This window comes from Malurus melanocephalus, unplaced genomic scaffold (assembly GCF_030028575.1).
Source record: "Malurus melanocephalus ecotype Western Australia unplaced genomic scaffold, MMel_1.1 scaffold_48, whole genome shotgun sequence".
NCBI lineage: Eukaryota > Metazoa > Chordata > Aves > Passeriformes > Maluridae > Malurus > Malurus melanocephalus.
The window spans coordinates 1,955,305-1,973,805 of record NW_026623280.1 but is presented as its reverse complement, the minus strand read 5'-3'; the positions used below and the strand labels follow the sequence as shown (position 1 = coordinate 1,973,805).

General features: G+C 44.3%; 1 protein-coding gene across 2 annotated transcripts in view; it reads left to right on the top strand.

Annotated features, from left to right (window-relative positions):
* Window positions 1-18,434, top strand: part of USH2A (usherin) — a 367,630-nt gene extending 349,196 nt beyond the window's left edge. The window contains exons 64-72 of one of the 2 annotated variants that reach the window (XM_057365137.1): window positions 5,683-5,892; window positions 7,047-7,285; window positions 7,841-8,058; window positions 9,992-10,168; window positions 11,157-11,240; window positions 13,117-13,361; window positions 14,977-15,045; window positions 15,516-15,746; window positions 17,629-18,434. In XM_057365137.1, coding sequence (XP_057221120.1) covers window positions 5,683-5,892; window positions 7,047-7,285; window positions 7,841-8,058; window positions 9,992-10,168; window positions 11,157-11,240; window positions 13,117-13,361; window positions 14,977-15,045; window positions 15,516-15,746; window positions 17,629-17,718 — 1,563 coding nt within the window. In that variant the 3' untranslated portion in view covers window positions 17,719-18,434. The remainder of the gene's footprint in view (window positions 1-5,682; window positions 5,893-7,046; window positions 7,286-7,840; window positions 8,059-9,991; window positions 10,169-11,156; window positions 11,241-13,116; window positions 13,362-14,976; window positions 15,046-15,515; window positions 15,747-17,628) is intronic. The other variant, XM_057365136.1, reaches the window with a different exon arrangement.
* The last annotated feature ends 67 nt before the right edge of the window (window positions 18,435-18,501 follow it).

Sequence of the window (18,501 nt, the reverse complement as noted above, 5' to 3'; positions counted from 1 at the left end):
CAACCCACAGCCCTGCGTGAGCAGTGCTCAAAGCTAAGGAGACATAGTGACTCACTAATGAGATGTTTTCTAAGGTAAAAGGCTGTTTTCTGAATCCCTGCAGGAATTGGTGCGAGTGCTGACACATTCAGAGCTGAGGTCTGGTCCCTCACAGAGGCACTGGTGGTGCAGAGCGGCACAAGGCACGGTGCCTGCTGGGCACAGAGGGAGCCAGAAACCCCTGCTGGTTGGCAATGAGCTCTTTGGCCAGCTCTCTTGCAAGCAGGAGGGGTGAGAAGCACCTGGCCTCTGTGCTGTGCAGAGTATCCCAGCTCTTCCTGAGCTGGGAAGTCAGGAAAAGCTCAGGACTGCTGCCTTAACTCAGGCAAGCTGTCCCCAGCACCTTTCTGTCTGGTGAGATATCCCAGGAAGGGAGAGTCTCACATTCTCCATTGRCTGCCCATGGCTCCCCTTTCCAGGAGTTTGAGTTCAAAACAAAGCTTCCTCTCTATGGATTTGGGGTTTCAGGAGTGTTGCAGATGAATCTGTGTGTTTTAGGGATGGAAGTCATCTCATGGGCTTCTTCCACTGTCAGCACCTGCAGTAACATATTTCTGTATTTACACTCAAGGTGRTTTTTGKTGCCCTTGTTTCTCTTATGGCAGGRKTTGTTAGCTCTACTAAGCCTGAACAGGCTCACCGTGGTAAGGTGCCTCTCTTCTCAGAACTTCCCTTCCTGCTCCTCATGGGTTTTGCCCCTTCTTGCTGTGCTGATGAACCTTAAGGTTGTTCTGTGATCATTTTGAGCAACTGATCAGAGGTTTCTTCCAGAAGCAGAGATCTGTGAAAGCTCAATTTATGGCAGCAAAATCAAGCTTAGTTACCTGTAACTGGAATTTTTCAATCCTCTAAATGTACGATCTCCAAAGAGTTTTCCACCCTCTCTTCTCTTTTTGTCTCTTCTTCAGAGTAGTCTGATCCAGGGACTATCAGATTGATAAAACATTAATTAGTAACCCTCATTAGCTGATTTTGGAGCCCCCTCCTGGTTTTTTTTTTGGACAGTGCAGTCATTAACAACACATCTCTTGGCAGGGTGCTGAGCTATGCACCATGATGTCAGACTTAATGCTTTTGGAGGCAGAATATTCAGAAAGTCAAGATATAAGGAACTTTGCTTGGCTTTCTGCTGTGTGTGTTTTGTTATTCAATGYATCCCCAAGATGCGATTGCTTCTTCTTAGCCCCATGTTCCCATGTGATTTTTCACAATTTTAAGAATCTAATACTGCTGCCTATTGACCTCTTTATATTTCTACATGAACATGGTTATGTATCTTCAGTGATGATTGTATCACAAGTTATAAAGAATTTTTGTGACCCCAAAAATACTTTTTACAGAAGTCTGAATCATGGAATTTCAGTTAAACCAGGCTAGCCAGGCTTCCATCCATGACTGTTCAATTGTGACTTTTTGAGAAGCCATGACCTCTGATTTTAAAGACAMTCATTGTGGTTTCTGTTGCCATGCTGCCCCATTTTCTCCTGCAAAGATGTGGCTTAACACCAGCATCTCCATCTGCAGTCAGTTCTGGGGATTTTACTGCCCTGGGTTTCCAAATACCGACCAGGATTTACTTGGACAGCGATTCTCACTGGGAAATATTTTTATAACCATCCATCCTTTTACAGATGGTTGAGCAGAAGCAAAGGGAGTTAAGGGAATCCAGCTTAGGTCAGTGTAAATCTGGAATTTAGATCCTCAGAAGTCCTGTTTAGCTGTCACAGCTGTCTCAGAAGCTGGCGTTACAGGCTCAGAGACACCAAGGGGGTTTCTGCTGGACACATGTCTTGGCAGGGCASAGTAGCTGGTGTCTGTGTGCAGGCAGGCTCAGGGCACGTCTGTCTGTCAGGCCACACACACATGGCCTTGCCCTCGGCCCCTTTTTCAGAGAGACAGGCGTGTGGCACTGGGGGGTGGCCCTCAACCTCAGCTTCCCTTTGGCCTTTACAGGGAAGGGCTGGGCTGGGGAATCTCGGCTGCTCCTGCTTGCTCCTGTTCTGCCCAGTCTTGATTTCACTGTGTTTGTGCACAATGAAACAGCTTCAAAGGSATCACTGGGATCATCCCAAGAACAGAGATGGGTCATCCACTTGGGCATTCCCACTCCAGAGGGCAGCAGGCTCCATTGGAGCATGTGATTGAACCTCAATTACCTGACTCTTGAAGCACAGAGTCACAGAATCACAGAATTTCCTGAGACGGAAGGGACCCACTTGGATCATCGAGTCCAGCTCCTGGCCCTGCACAGGACACCCCAAGAGTCACAGCATGTGCTTTAGTGTTATCCAAATCCTCCTTGAGCTCTGTCAGGTTTGCTGCTGCGACCGTTTCCCTGGAGAGCCTCTTCCAGTGCCCAGCCACCCTCTGGGGGAAGAACCTTTTCCKGATATCCAACCTAAAGCTCCCCTGACACCACTTTGTTCCCTCGGGTACTGTCGCTGGTCAGCAGGGAGCAGAGATCAGTGCCTGCCCCTCCACTGCTCCTCATGAGGAAGCTGCAGGCCACAGGGAGGTCTCCCCTCAGTCTCCTCTTCCCCAGGCAGCACTGGATTGGGATTGTTCTTACAAGATGGTTATTAGAAACCCAGGCCACACTAATGACCCCAGACCTGGYGATGAGGTGACAATAAACTGCAGCGTGTGAGGACAGCACCATCAGTTCAGGAGGATGCTTGGAAGGTTGCTCAAGTGTGGGAGGCCTTGCCACATTGTCCTCACCTAAGGAAAGAGATGAAAATGCATCAGGAGCCAGGTAAGGAGTATCTGCATGTCACTGTCACCCTCCTGCTCACACAAGCAGGACCTCCCTACCTCAGTCGGGCCCCCAACCCATAACTGTGGGGTCTGATACAGGGCACTGCAATGGTGGGGAGGAGGGAAAGCAGGAGTGCTTCTCCAAAAATATTGTTGTTGCTTTTCCCCTGTTTCAGCCCATTCCTGGCTCAAAGCAGCCACACAYTCATGTGCACATCATATTCCCATTATTTTGTCCATGGTTTTCAGGGCAGGATGCRTCTTCATTTCTATTTAAGCAATTCAAAGCTGCTGGCAGCAGTAATGAAGTTCTGGGTGCAGCTGTGGGAGCGGAAATCAGCTCTGGGACAAATGRTGGCCTCCCCACTGTCATTATCCTTCTTTCTCTCTGGRTGTCCCAGGGGAGACTGGGCTGCTGTGACAGTAGAAATATTCAGGAATTTCAAGCCTTCTGTTTTGCTCTTTTACTTCCTCTGAAATGGATGTCAGTCCTGCAAGTAATATAAGAGCAAAGGAGATAATGGGGGACTGAGTGTTGCAGGCTCARAAGGACTTACCTCTGCTATGAATCTCCCAGTTCTGTGGCACGACAGAACCACAGACTGCTTGAGATGGGGAAGAATTCCTCATTCTGTTCTGTGACAGTGGCCTCTTCTGGCTCCTGGCCCTTTCCCAGTAGCAGGAACAGGCTGCCCAGGGAAGTGGTCACAGCACCAAGCCTGACAGAGTTCAAGAAGCATTTGAACACGCTTGGGCACATGGTGTGACTCTTGGGAATGGTCCTCTGCAGGACCAGGAGTTGGGCTTGATGATCCTTGTGGTTCCCTTCCAGCTCAGCATATTCTGTGATTCTGTGAATCAAGATTTCTTCCTGAAAGACCTACGATAGGTGAGGGATTGATGAAGGGAGTTGTCTCCATCCAGCCCTCAGTGAAGTGTTTGCTTCCCATGAGTTGCATCCCTCTCTCCTCCAAAATTCCTTGTGAGTCTCATTCTGAAGCTGAATTCCTGTGCTGCACAGGAAGGCTGTGTTCCTAACTCATCACCTTCACTTTAGCTGTGGGCAGCTCAGGAGGCTCCAGCACTGTTATGCTCTGTGCTCATTAAGGCCACTCCTTGGGTGTAACAGGAGCATTTGAGCCCAGGTAAGTGCTGAGCCGATGCCAGTGCCACACTCAGAGCTGCTCTTTCCATTTGTGGTTTATTTTTTCCATAAAGAAATATGCCCCTTGAAAGGAATGACTGTGGGTAAATCTTTGTAGCAGCTGGAACTGACCTGAGATACAGGGTTTGACCTACTGCAGTGAAGTGAACAGACTTTATGAATAGTTCACTACAGAGATGTATTACTGATTCCACTAAAATGAAAGTGCTTTGGCTGAGCTTTATATTGCATGGCATCATCTGTACTTTGGATGGTTCTGTACGTTACTTTTGGAATCAGCCAGGATCTTTGGATTTCAAATGGGGAGAACCACAGCCTTCAAAGCCACTGTAGTTGTTTCTATCCATTTTCCTTCCCTAGGTTCCTAGTGGAGTGTCCTGTGTTCTTGGAAATTATTGTCACAAGCTGGAAAGACTCAGGGTCAATTTTGAAGACCTCTTACTTCCAAACCTCCTGKTTTTTTTCAGGACATAATCCCACCTTCCCCAGGACCAGTGCCCCAAGTAGATCACATAAGAGTGTGTTTTACTGTAGTTAGAACTGCTCGACATGAAAGCTTACTAAGGAATACTTATACTAAAAATGGCTTAGACAGTCCTCTTGTATTGCCATTTAGATCTATCATTCTGATTGATCACTGTGTGGTTGGCTAATATTGAGTCTAATTTAACCCTATACGCTCACGCATCCATCTATTATGTCTATTGTACCTGACATTCTACAAATTACTTACTCATGCAAATGATGACCTAAGGCAACCTTTTATGATATTCGTGTTTAATTATACAAATGCTTTTTGATAAATAAGATTATACATCCTTCCATATGTTTATTCAGTCCTTGATGAAAGCAGAATTTAATTTTCATGCAGATTTGTTGGAAAGTATGTTTAATAAGTGCTGAGTTTTATGTAGTCTGCAGATCACTGTGGTTTTGGGTAGCTGACAAAATCAGTAGGCATAGTTCATAGAGACATGTGGGTTTTAATCAGGCCTAATTCAAGCTGCTAATTTTTGAAATCTTGGAACTGAAGTCATTGCCTTTGTGTTCATGCAATAAAGCAAATGTTGTTGTGAAAATAAATGAGAGATGCTGAATTAATTGTACACCTCAATGGGCTTTATTTCTATTACAGAGTTACTGAAAATATTGCCAAATAACTGATATGTTAATATTTTTAAGTGAGGGATATTCCTGTAAAACTTATTGGCTCTAAAGAGTAACTAGAGTTTGGCTCCTGTGATTCAGTCAAGGTGAATGCAGCTTGTGTCACCCAAGGCCAGGCTGGATTCATCAGGGCTGCCTGCACTCAGGAAGAAAGTGTGCAAAAGGGAGAAATTGCCAGGACTGGGTATCAGTATTTTTGTTTAGATGTCTTTGAAAGCATTGGCCCTGTTGATCACAGCTCCTCCCCTTGGCTTGCTATCACACAGACAGTGGTAGSAATTCAGTGTGGGGATCAGGTATAAAGAAGAGCACACACTGCCTAACACATAATTTCTGCTTCTTTTCCTTAAGTGTGGCAGTGRGAAATATTCCACTCTATTGTTAAAAAATCACTGGATGAGCACAGGTGCTGGGTGGCCATCCAGGGACACTGTCCATGGSTGCCACTGTGCCGTGTCTTACCCGGTGTCAGTAGAGCTGCAGCAATCCCTCTGGCTAAAAGCAGGTGCTTTGAAGGCTCCTTTGCTCACAGTTTGTTTGTTTTCGTGCTGAAGGTGTGGTCAGTAAACTCCGTGGGCCGGACACCAAGCAGCTGGTCCCACTGCCGGACCGGCCCCGCCCCTCCCGAGGGCCTGGGAGCTCCCCTCTTCAACACGGTGACATCTACTGTGGCTGTGGTGAGCATCAGCCCCCCTCTTAAGCCTAACGGGGTGGTCAGTATCTACAGGCTGTTTTCTAATGATACCAGAGGGACTGATGTGGTGGTGAGTATTGTCAGCACTTTTTCTGTACTTTCCATTTCTATTCTTACATCTGCTCCTGTTGGTCACAGACTGCCTTCCTCTCCTGGCCTCCCACTGTCARCTGCTCTGCAATGCACTGTCCTGTCCGTGAGCTTAAGCTGTCTGTCGATTGCACATTTCCCATTTATTCCTTCCTGTGCACTTGGCTGTGTCTGTGCCTGATTCAGCCAGTTTGTCCTGTTCGTGCCCGCATGGCCTTCCATTTCCATTCCCTCGCACCTGCCATGCTGCTGGCTCGGCTCTGGCTCTGGCATCAAGGAGTACCAAGTGCCTCCCTTTGCTTGCTTGACTCTTTCCTTCCTATTTTTTGCTGAACTCTGCTAAATCACATGCTGCCAAATGAGAGCAGATGTTGCCCCTTGTTGGTGTTTTCTACATATTTTTATTTCTTTGGCTTAAAAAAAAGCTATATCAACAAATGGCTGCAGCAAAATGGTGAAATGGCAGTTCTTTGTGAGCAGTTTCGGAACAGGGCACTGATTCCTTTGCCAGAACTGCCAGGACTCCCTTGCTGAGCTTAGGAGAGTTTCCTAAGAGTCACCCAGCACAGTGTCTGTTGGAATGCAGAGCAGCATCATGTTGGCTCTTGACTTAGATGTAGCTACCAGACAGCAAATTCTYCTGTCTGTGTGTGACCCAACCCACCTGACACATGGGTGTCATGCTGCCCAGCCCTGTTTCCTGCATCCACATTGAGGAACCTTGTGAAATACCCATGATTATTTGCTAGCACATTTATCATGGAGCTATTGTCCACATCCACATTAATTATTTTCTGCTTCAGTATCACTTATCCCAGAGTCTTTCTTTAATGGTTTTCARGTTCTCTGTTCCTGAGAATGACATTTGCAGTTGACATACAGTGGTCATYGCTCAACTCAAGAGGTCTGCGAGGCCACTGATGGCATAGTCTTTTCCTTTGAAGAGAATCCTTTGGTTTCATAATGGTAGAAAAATGCAGTGTTCCAATTACACAACAGCTGCATTAGTGTCAGATTTAGAGTACATGCAGAGCCTTCTTCCCATCCTCTTCTTTGGGTTAATTCACCTCCATAATTCTTACTTGGTATTTGTGGTGCTTGAAGCTGTGACAAGTTGCCTCTTAATTTTCATAGCTGTCAGAAGGGACTACCACCCAGCAGACAATTCATGGGTTGAAACCTTTCACCACGTACTCAATTGGCGTGGAGGCCTGCACCTGTTTCAACTGCTGCAGCAGAGGACCCATGGCTCAGTTCACCACACCACCAGCTCCACCCTCAGAGCAGCCTCCGCCGCAGATCCGCACCGTGACCTCCAGGAACGCCTCTTTCCAGTGGAGTGCCCCTCAGTCACCCAACGGCATTGTCACCAGGTAGGAGCTGCCACCCAGCTGAGCCTGCACACCTTGGCTGGAGGTGGAGCCAGAACAATTGGAGCTGCAATTGCATGRCTGAGAGCGCTGGACAGTTGTGGCAGTCATCTTCTTTCTTTTGCTGTGTTGGTGCTGATATTCCCTGGTGGCCTGAAGACCTTCTAGGAAGTGTTTACCTACAGTGATTGTTTTTCTCTTGAGCAGATGTTGGGGAGGATGAAGGTGGAAAGGAAGAGCTGTTATGAGTGGAGGTGACAAAAGTTGTGGGTTCAATTGGCAGTGAAGAGATAGCTGCAATCAGGATTTACTGGGGCAAATCCTGATTGCAAAAGTGAGCAGCAAGATAACAGGTGTCAACAGTTTCATTGTGAGTGGGACTTATGAACCACCACAATTACTTATTGTCTTACAAGACCAAAGTCTCCAAGGGAAAAACTGGGATCAGGACTATTTTCTTCTCCAGTAGCCAGATGGACAGCAGTTAGGATGAAATGTGGGATTGGCTTTTGTATTATTAAGGCCCTTCATTCATCAAAATCTCAACTTTGCTCTCAGCTATGAACTCCACGTGTACGTGGCATGCCCTCTGAACCTCCAGCCAGCAGTGAAGGCTTGCAGTCCTGGCCCAACCGAGGTGAAGTACACAGGGAAGGGGCAGAGTGCCAACGTGTCCAACCTGGAGCCTTAYACAACTTACAACCTGCGAGTTGTGTCCTACAACTCTGTTGGCAGCAGCGCCTCAGAATGGATCGGATTCACTACGGAAAAAGAGCGTGAGTATGAGAAATGGTTCACTGACCAGCTATGCCCACTTTTGGGGCCTGGGGCTTCACAGAGCCAAATGACTTCACCACCTCAAGGAAAGAGATCACCCCAGAAACCTCTTCTTCCATGTCCCTCGTCATTGCCGTGCATTCATTGGAATTCTGCTTCGGAGCTTAACTGCTCATTCCTTCAAAAATATTTCTTTGCTCATCATCTGATGTCACATCCTCTATTTTTGGAGCCTGGAAACCTTTTATTTTACTGAAAATGGGCAGCAAAGCTGCAGAACATAAAATGTTCAAGTATTACCACAAGGGTGATGTGTAGCAATAAATATACTGCCATCAATAATCCCTTGGAAAAGTGGAGATCTTAAAAGACAGATGGTGATTCTTTTCAGGAGCAATATTACTGTCCTAATTCATGCCACACTTCTTCCAGGACTCGTAAAAGTTTTCCTTGGATGTCATTTGAATGRCTGGATGCTTGTGAACAGTGAAGTAAGAATTTGTTGCTATCAGACCACCGCAGGCAGTGCTTTAAGGCCATGTGRTAGAATGCATGGAAATTAAACATGCAGGACCTGTGCCTACAGGCAGAATAGATTTTGCCATCAAAACTGAATTTGTAGTAGTCTAACAYCAGCTTTTATTAAAAAGATCTATAGTTGTAGCCCAAGTCATTCCGTAAGAGATGAGATGGGCATTTCATCTCAGTCTRTCAGGTCAGGGCAAAGATGATGTTCACTTTTTATCTCATGTCAGKATTTCAGAATCACCTTTCTAAAAACCCCTTTTGCATCATTTGGTAGTCCTGCCAAATAATTACTGAAAATGTATATGATACATCTTTAGCTGAAAATTTCGGGTGGAACAGGCCAAGATTTTCTTTATTGTCAAACCCCAAACCAAAAACAAATGAAAAAACCCCAAAGAACCCAAAACCAAACAACCCCTCCCAACAAACAAAATACAAACAAAAGAAAGGTCCCTTATATCCAAAGCTGTGTTTTATTCAGCTGCAAGTTAAAAGGCTGGAATATGATTATGAACTTTTAAATTGAGAAAATTCATAAGGATCTGGTGAGACACATAGAAAAAAAAGTTTTTTAACACCCCACATTCTAGGTCCAAAGTCCTCTGCTTTCAGTCTTGCTTTTCTTGCCTTGCTCACCCCTTTGCACCAGGTTTCCAGAGTCCCTCTGCCTCTTTCCTTGAGTCCCTCTGACTGCTTCCTCTTGCCTCRAAGGCTTGCTTTAGTGACAGTGGGCAATTAGCAGCAAAGTGCAGCTGGACAGGCAGCTCTCTCAGGAACGAACCAGCAAATACGGGGCAGATGGCTCAACGGCAACACCACAAGAAAKGACCAACTCAAACTTAAATGAAGTTTTTTGTGAGCAAGCTGTTGAGCCCAACTGATGAACTCTTCCTCCCCGAAGTGAATTCTGGGTTTCTTTTTTGTCTGTCTGCCATCTGTTCTTGTTTYCTGAAGCCCCATGTTTTCATGTTTGCACATGTGTTAAAGAGGATCTTGGCAATTTCTTGGGACTTGCAAAAGAACCCTCTTCAGAGCAGTTCCCACAGCCCAGCCTGCTGCAGTCAAGCTTGCACAACCTCCTGTGCCTCCCCGTCTTCCACCTTAAGCTGAAATTTAATKTATGCAGTTTGAGTGTCTGTATCATATACACAAAGGCAAAGGGAGGAGTATTTGTTTTCAGGATATATTTTTGCTTTCTCAGTGTAGAGGCTGGCATGCTACAGCAGCTTTTTCTTTCTTCCTTGTATCTTCCCTAATCATACCCACGGAAATATGATAGAGAGGGAGTGCATGTGGCAGAGAGCTTGTGCCATGCAGAGTCTTTTCCCTTTGCTGTGTAACCCAGTCACTGAATCACTTGTCGCCTATTGGCTAGGAATGAGCTCTTTTTCCCTTGTTTTGCAGCACCCAGGTACATGGCTCCGTTCTCTGTGGCCAGCAATTTATCCACCATCCACATCGACTGGAGCCGCACCTTCGTGCTGAACGGGCGCCTGAAGGAGTACGCGCTGACGGAGAGCGGGCAGCGCATCTACAGYGGCTTCGACACCGAGCTCTACTTGCCAAGGACATCTGACAAAAGTCAGTCCCAGTTTCCTACAGCTTCCTCTCTGGGAGTGTCTGTTGAGCTAAATTAATATTATTGAGTGGTAAAATTTTTAAAAAATTCTCCATTGCAATCCCAAGCTAAGACCAAAGGAAGGTACAGGCACACCAAAATGTATCTAASCAAATCCTTGGGAAAAAAATCCATGAAACTAAGCTTCCTCTTAAACATTATACCTGACTGGGTGAGACTGATCTGATTCACTGTGAGGGTCAAGCTTTTCCATATCCTGGAGCTGTGTTGCAATYCCACCCTTCAGGGCTATGGTCTTGGAAATGTATAGAAATCTTCTGTTTCAGGAAAGACTAGAGCTTGAACTGTCATTTGAATCAAATTAAGTCAGTAGCTCTTGGAACCAGCCATGTTTTGAAATACAGTTTTGCTTTAGAAATTTGCAGTCTTTAAAATACAAGGAAGCTATCAACAAGGAGAAAAGAAAAGAAGCAAGAAAAATATTTTCTGTTTTGAAAACATTSGTATTTTATATGTCAAAGAATTTTGTAATTTATTTTTTAACTTCCTGATTGCTACAATGCTGATAATACCTTTTTTAAAAAAATTCAAATATTTTTAATATGCTTGTTTTAGCCATGAATGAAGTATGAGGGATTTAGGGCAAAGTGATGAAAAAATTGGAAGTTGCCAGTTACATTGGAAGAGGGAGAATTGAGTGGTGAAAGAGGAACATATTTTGTARMAAGRKCATAGTGATGATTGCTTATGATCACATGGTTCATGTTTTCACATGGTTTACACATCTTTACACATGGTTTAGAATTTCAATACCCATGTGTAAAGAATTGTGAAGGTCTGGTCTGGGACTCAGGTGGGTTATGATAGGTTTTGTGCAATTCCTTGGTTTTCTAGACCTGGCTGTTTGCTGGTGAACCATGGTGAAAAAGCAGCACCTACAGAATTTTTATTTCTGCTGTTGACAGTATTTTCTAACCTTTTTTCACTCAGCCTTTTTGTTTCAAGTGACCTGCATCACCGATGAAGGGAGTGCTGTGACACCGGTCATCAAGTACAACGCAGGAGAGGGAGTTGGTAAATACGTGAAGAAATGACCTAACATCTGTTCATTTGATGTGTTTGTGCTTGAAATTTGWTATGTAGTGCACACCAGGCAGGATGGCATCTCACTGCAGTATCAGGGGATTCCTTAGTGCCTTGGTGAATGAGGTATGTAGGTAATGTGCTTTTTTGGCATGTGTGGATGGATTTCTGTTCCTTTACATGATAGAATTGTTGAGTCCTTTAGGTTGGAAATGACCTTTAAGATCATCSAATCCAGCCATCATAGGATCATAAAATGGTTTGGGTTGGAAGGGGCTTTAAAGATCTTCTAGTTCCAACCCCCTGCCATGGGAGACAACTTCCACTAGAGCAGGCTGCTCAAAACCSCATCATGCCTGGCCTCAAACGCTTCCAGGGAGGGACAATTTCACAATAGCTTCAGATCCTCTCCTCAGATATGTCATGTTTTTTCTTTTATTTCTACCTCTAAGTATATTGCTYCAAAATATTGTGGTTTTCCTTGCTAAATAGAATAAGCTGTCTTTCAGATTTAATTTCCAAATTTGGATTATCTTGAATTTCAATTCTGTGCCCCTAAGTTCCCCCTCAGTTTGACAGTGAAAATACCCATCCTCCCTGTTTCTGGCATCCCCCCACCCCAGCAAGGGCATCCACTGCTTCTTTCCTATGACCAAGCAGCAGTTTCAYCTGGGATGAGTTCCCCTAGCCAGTTTATGAGAGTCTCATACAAGATRTGGTCAGAACCCTGTTTATAACACCAGTCATTTCCCTTCTGTCCATGAAGTATTTCCCTGTTCTGTGGGAATGAGGRGATTGGTGTGGTGACATCCCGGACATTTTTTGTCCACTGAGTAGTAGATGCCTAACAGTAAAACATTCCAGGTTTTTAAACTCCTTAGTTTTCTGTGAAGCAGAGCTAAGTTTGAACAGTTTSTAACTGAATTAACTGGTTAAAATAAGTTCTTTTTTTTTTGTGTAGCACCTTGTTCAACTTCTTAAAATAGATCTGTCTTATCTTTGTGATTACACTTTACTCTWTATTTCCCTTATATCCCTTTTCATGCTTTCACTCCATCATCCTGCAGAATTTCAGGCRAGGCTGTTGTAAAGGCATTATAAAATGTTTCCAGTTGCTCTACATCCACCACCTCCCACACTCTGCCCCTTTGTTCTTTTGGTTGCTGCTTTTACCCAGGTCTGCTGAAAACCTCAATGGCACTGTAGGCAACTTGCAGAGGAGACTTGCAAGCAAAGGTGGTAGAAATTCTGTAGCCGAGAATCTGGATATACATGTAGGATTGCAAATAACCAGGAAATCCCATCACTGAGACTCTTTACACTTGTGTTGTGTATGAACAAAGTGAACCAAGTGACTGTTTTGTTTTCTAGCAGGTGGGGGGAAGGAGTAGTAAAATGTTTCATGTTGTTTGCTTTTGCATGAATGTATTGAAGCCTTCCTCCCTCTCTTCTGTTACCTGCACAAGCCTGTAAGTGCACAGTTGCTCTGGAGAGAATGTCCTCTCTCTGTACTGCTCTGAAATTACCGTAGTAATTTCCACTCTTCAAGGTTACTTGGAGAACCCTTTTTTTTCTCACATTCCACCACCACCACCTCCTTTGTGAAGCATTGCTGATGCAGTGGTGATTTCCAGCCTAAGCAGCAATGCCAGAAGTTTTAAGCAGGGTCTCTCGAGGGTAGTAAGTTTTTTATTACAGCCCGCTAACATATTGAACCATTATGCCACTTTGACATAAGTGCAAATAAGCACATGACAACAAAATTACTTAAATTTCTGCCTAATTTATTAGCGAGGAAAGGGATAGCATATTATTAAATGCTTTTTGAAATAACCGTCCTTTTCTCCCCTAATCCCTCTTTTTACAGGTCTGATCTTGACAACACCTGGAGAGAAGGACAAAGCAGAGTCCAAACATGCAAAATTCTACAACGAGTTGTGGTTTGCAGTGCTGATGGTAGTTCTAGGTTTGATCCTCTTGGCTATTCTTCTCTCCTTAATTCTTCAGAGAAAGGTCCACAAGCAACCCTATGCACGAGACAGGCCTCCTTTAGTTCCACTCCAGAAAAGAACATCACCAATGAGTGTGTATTCATCAGGTGAAAGCCATCCGGTATGTTTGGAAAAATGCAATGTTGTGTATCCATGGTATTAAACTTCTGTCTGCCCAGTCAAACACAGACATAGACATTTTCTTCCCCCTTCCAACATTTTGTTGCACATTTGGTTACCAAGTGGAGGTTGTTCAGKGTAGGGAAGGGACTGTCTGGTCCCATATGGGCCATATCTATGTGGGACAGAGAGCAAGGTTACAGGTGCTTAGTCCAGACAGAGCCCTGGGCACCTGGTCTGCAGGCTCTGAAATGTTTCTGATGCCTAAGACAAACTTTGGATGTGGAGTCACAAAAATGCAAAGCCACTGCTGTCACCTCAYGTTAGCAGACACCTGCAATAGAGATGAGAAATCTTTGGCATGCTGTGAGAAGGTAGGTGAGAAAATGTGCTTTGCAGAGGAATCTTTCATGTGCTCCCAGCTGCCTGCTGTGGATGGCTAACTAGGATCAATCTGACAGTCTTTGTCAGGTGTCCAGCAGGTATACCTGCAAAAAAGACTTACAGAGAGGCTTTATTTCTTGCCTGATCCATCTACCACCCAGCTGGACTGCTCTAGGACAAGATGCATGCCAGGAAGGTTTGGAGTAGAGTGAGAGCAATCAGGGAGAAAGCTAGGGAACTTAACAAAATGCATGTGTGCATGTTTGTGCACATAGACCCAYGGTGGGACCATCAGAAAGGTGGGAGGGGGACTGCTAGGGAGTGATASAGGAAAGCTTTGTATAAATTTTATCATGAAAACTTGTAATTCTGAAAAAGAATACATAAAAACCAYGTTCCATCATGTAGCAGAGTAGTAGTGCAATCCTACCCCTTGAAAAAGCAAAACAAAAGGAATATGGCAATTGTTTGAGATTGATAATGGGAGCAGCCATGCCTCCTTTTCCACGCTTCTTCCCAGGCACAGGCCGTGAGATGATTCTTCTTGTCACTTCTCAGCTTCTTTTTCCTGTGAGCACCATCAAGCAGGATAGTGACTCCTGCATCCTTCACGCATTCTGTTCCTTCTTGTCTCTGTGCCAAGACACTGCATCTGTGCCTCAAACAAGAAGCTCTTGGAAACAATGGGATTTCCAGTGTGCTCCTTCTCCTGGCAAAGGCTAASAGCATAAGAAACTTCGTTTTTTGGTCTCATGGTTTTGATTCCTTTTTCTCTACAGTCTGTCATGTTGTGTTATTCCTCTTGACTTTAAAATGTCTTTGCTGATGGCATGCCTGCACAATTCCTTTTAATGTTTCTGCCCTTTCTTTTATTTTCTTTTGTTGTTTTTTTCTTTTTCCAGCAGCTCATGGACTTTACAGAAAGGAAGATACTTTAGTGCAGCAGTTGAAGGACTAATCTGAGAAGTTAGGACAGAGCTACTATGGAGTGGCAAAATCACTTGTTTTACAGTTGTCAGTGAGGTTGTGGAAAGCCATGCTGGCTGCTTACACATGGTACTCGACCACTTATAAGTTAAATAGTGTCTGGTCTTTTCAGTTCCCCTACTCTCCCACATCCTGTGACACTGCTCTCCCTCACACAGCTGCAGCTAATTCACACCCTCTGTCAGGTACACCTACACTGCACCTTGCCCTGCCCTAATGCTCTTCCTCCCTCTCTTTAATCTCAGTTTGAGACTATTGCTGACACCTCCGATTCATCAAGCAGCGTCACTCTCAAAAGATACACAATCTTTGAGGTAGAGTGCTCAGCTTGCAGAGTGACAAGATGTGTGATTTGTCAGATGACCCAAGCATGCACTAAGGCATCTGACACTGCATATTTCTCTTGGTGGGTGAATAATTTTTCCGAGGTTTGCAAACATCCCCTTGCTGTGCAAGTCTGGGCTATCATTCTGGTAATCTTTGGACTTCTGCTTATTGGTACTTTAAAAAAAAGAATTATGAAGAAGAAGAAAAGAAAATAAAGGAAAATCCAGGTTTAGCATTGGAGGGTTTTTTTTGTTTGTTTGGTTTTAATGATTTGATTGTCCTACAATGAGGAGAAGTTTGTTTTTTTTTTTTGCTTCTGTTTATAACTGTGCATGATTTTTTAAGCATGTTTTTTTCTCTGTTCTCTTCCACTCGCTGCTTTGTTTTTGTTCAGATAAAGTATTTAAAACCATGCCCTTTATTTTTTTTAATTTATTACCTTGTTTCTTCCTCACAGGGACTAGCAGATACAAAAATTCCAGGGACTGGTTCTCCCACAAGCAACCGCAGCATCCGCATTGCACCCGGGGGGAGGAGGCCGAGTCAGGGCCAGCTGAGCCGCACGTACTCCCCCGCCTCTCTCCATCGCAGCGTCAGCCAGCTGCTCGACCTCTATGACAAGAAAACCTTTGAAGAATCACCTTGGGATGCCATCCTTCACAACCATCGCACTACTGGCCGTGGCTTGGTAAGGGCTTCTGCTCCTCTGGGATGCTCTTATGCATCACCTGCCACAGATTTGTTTGTTCTGTTGGAATCATGAAATGGTCTAAATGTCTAAAATTCCTGGAGATACAGCTAAAAGGCCTAGAGGACATGGTTAGATGTTAGATCCTCAAAATTCTTCAAGTCTGCTGCTCTCTTCTGGAGTTGCAGGTGATCACACATTGTTCTTACAGGATGCAAGGGGTCCATGTGCGTCTCTTTATGCTTTCCACTGAACTATTAACTCCATGGTCTACAAAGAAAATGCATCTTGAGGTCCTTCCATTTGGTCCTTCCATTTGGGCTCACAGGCTTTTCGTTCCATGATTTCAGCAAACGTACAGGTTTGAGGTGGGATGTCTTGGCATCCTTCACATATTTAGTGCCAGAGGCAGGAGCTTGTGTTCTAGTGACTCCTGTTTTGTTAACTGGGACATAGCTGCTGATGAGGCCTGCTCTCTGCCCTCTGCTCAATCACAATACAGAGATTATGTGAATGCTCAGATCTTCTGGAATGTGTGACAAATGAATTCAAACTCTGCCCACATAGAACCAGAACAAGGTTGGAGGGCAGGCAAAGTGTTGCTCTTTTAATTTAGGACAGGCCTAGACAGTGTCATTAGCAGAGATCTAAACACACAGATAGAAGACATGATTTGCAAATCAAATACAGTGACAGCTTCCTTTCCTCTTCGTCACTAGGAAACAGGCGTTTTAACTTCCACCCTTCCCTGACCAAATGTGTGAGAAGGAGTTCAGGGGTCAGTGAGACACAAATATTTGCGTCCTGAAAAAGGTTAATGTTAAGGTTTCTAAAGAGGACCCAGAATGGGGCTGAAGGGCCTGTGAGGTGGTAACAAAGCTAGATGGAGTGTGCAAGTTAGTGAGTGGATCTTGTCCAAAATGCAAATGAACTGGAGGATAGTCTGGCACATGAATTAAAGTAGCTTCCTTGGGCTTTTACCTTCAGCACACTGAACAGCTGGAAGGGCTGGTACAGGCTTACCACAGTATAGGGGTATTACGAATTTCAGGAGTAGCAGGAGCAGGGAAACACAAAACTTTCATTTCCTTTTGGCAGCCAACAACCCTSACACATGAGCACAGCTGCTTTAGCGAATCAGTAGCTCTTCTGTCCATCCTCTGTATTGCAAGCCCTGAATCCAAGTCTCTGCATCTGTGTTGTCCAGTTACTCTCTTGCAAACAAACCTCCTGCAAGGCTTTTGACTCAGTTCTACTCTTTATTACACTCAGTAGATTAGGAATGATGGTTACAAAGTTTGGTTCATAACTTTGTCCAGCTTGCTAATCAAGATAGTGAATGGCTGTAGAGGCCCAGGACATGAATCTGCAGTAAATAGTGGCAGTGGTGCTGGTGCCCTCTTTATGCTGTGGAAACAGTTTATTTCTCTCCTGCTTTCAACTTTCTCTGGCCTAATGCAGGAGTGCAGATGAAAGTCAGGCACTCCCTTGAAAGCTGAAGAACAAAACCTTTCCTAAAGCATATGTGATGTGGTTGTTACACAAAACAAAAATGTAAACATGTGGTTTTTTTTTTATTTTCATGGCTCCAAGTTCCCCAGTACACTGTAAAACACTATATTATTGACCATTTGTCAAATATATAGAGTAATTGATTGTATTTTTTTAATTGAATGCTTACTGTGAAAATCTAATTGGCTTGGATTCAKGTACTTGAATGCTTTAGGTTCTTACCTCATCCTGGGAGGAAAGGGATGTTAGAAATGCACTTATTAATCGATTTAAGACCCAATTTTAGGGAGTAGGAGGAAAAAGAAATGAAGGAATCACCTTTAGTCTGGTACAGCTTTGGCTAACACTATTCTTTTTCCCTTCCTAACAGTATGTAGATGAAGAAGATCTTGTCAATGTCATCAAAGGCTTCAGCACTGTCACCAAAGAGCACACCACATTCACTGACACCCACCTCTGAAGAAAAAAACCACATTTTCTAGAAAATGGAAGTGGGTAACTTGCCAAAAGCAGCCTGTATGGTCTTTGCAGGCAGGAATAGGGCTGCTGTTTCTCCATCCCATTCTCTGGAGTTAATAAATAAAACTGTTTTTTGGGTAGGGGATGTAGCGGGGTAAGTTGGCCTTTTTTTCCACTRTATAGTAAATGCTATGTGCTAGCACTGACACCTCAGAAAGGTAAGAGAACAGTTTGAAAATCCCGAAGTGATAAAGTAGTAAAAGACTGTGAGRGCAGAGGCTCTCATCTTTGTCTCTCATCCAGCTTTCCCAACTGATGAGGGGTGTAGGGGTGGGGGAGGGAGGGAGGGGCCAGCATGTTCGGTAAGGAAAAGTCTTTTACATGTCCAAAAAACAGCATGTGGCTAAAAGGGACCTGCGTGGCAGGATATCCATGTTTTCTCCTGGCCTGATGGAGCTCCATGCATAATTGTGTTCATGCACAGGTGAATAAACAGCACTGAAGGAATTCTTATGAAGTTGTTCTAGCCTTTATGTTCTCTCACTCCCTCTTCCCCACCCTCTCGGCTCAAGTTAAAAAACCCAACAAAACAAGTCATTAATAAATGCTGAACTCCTCTTTTTCACTTGCTGTCACATCCTTCCCTTCTGCTTATGTAATGTATTACTAATCCACAGGCAATAAAACTTGTTCATCATCCACAGTAAACTAGGTGCAAACAGCAAGCAGCCAGTGCGACACAGGTATGAAATACCATGTCAAGGCACTTGTAATTGAGAATTAT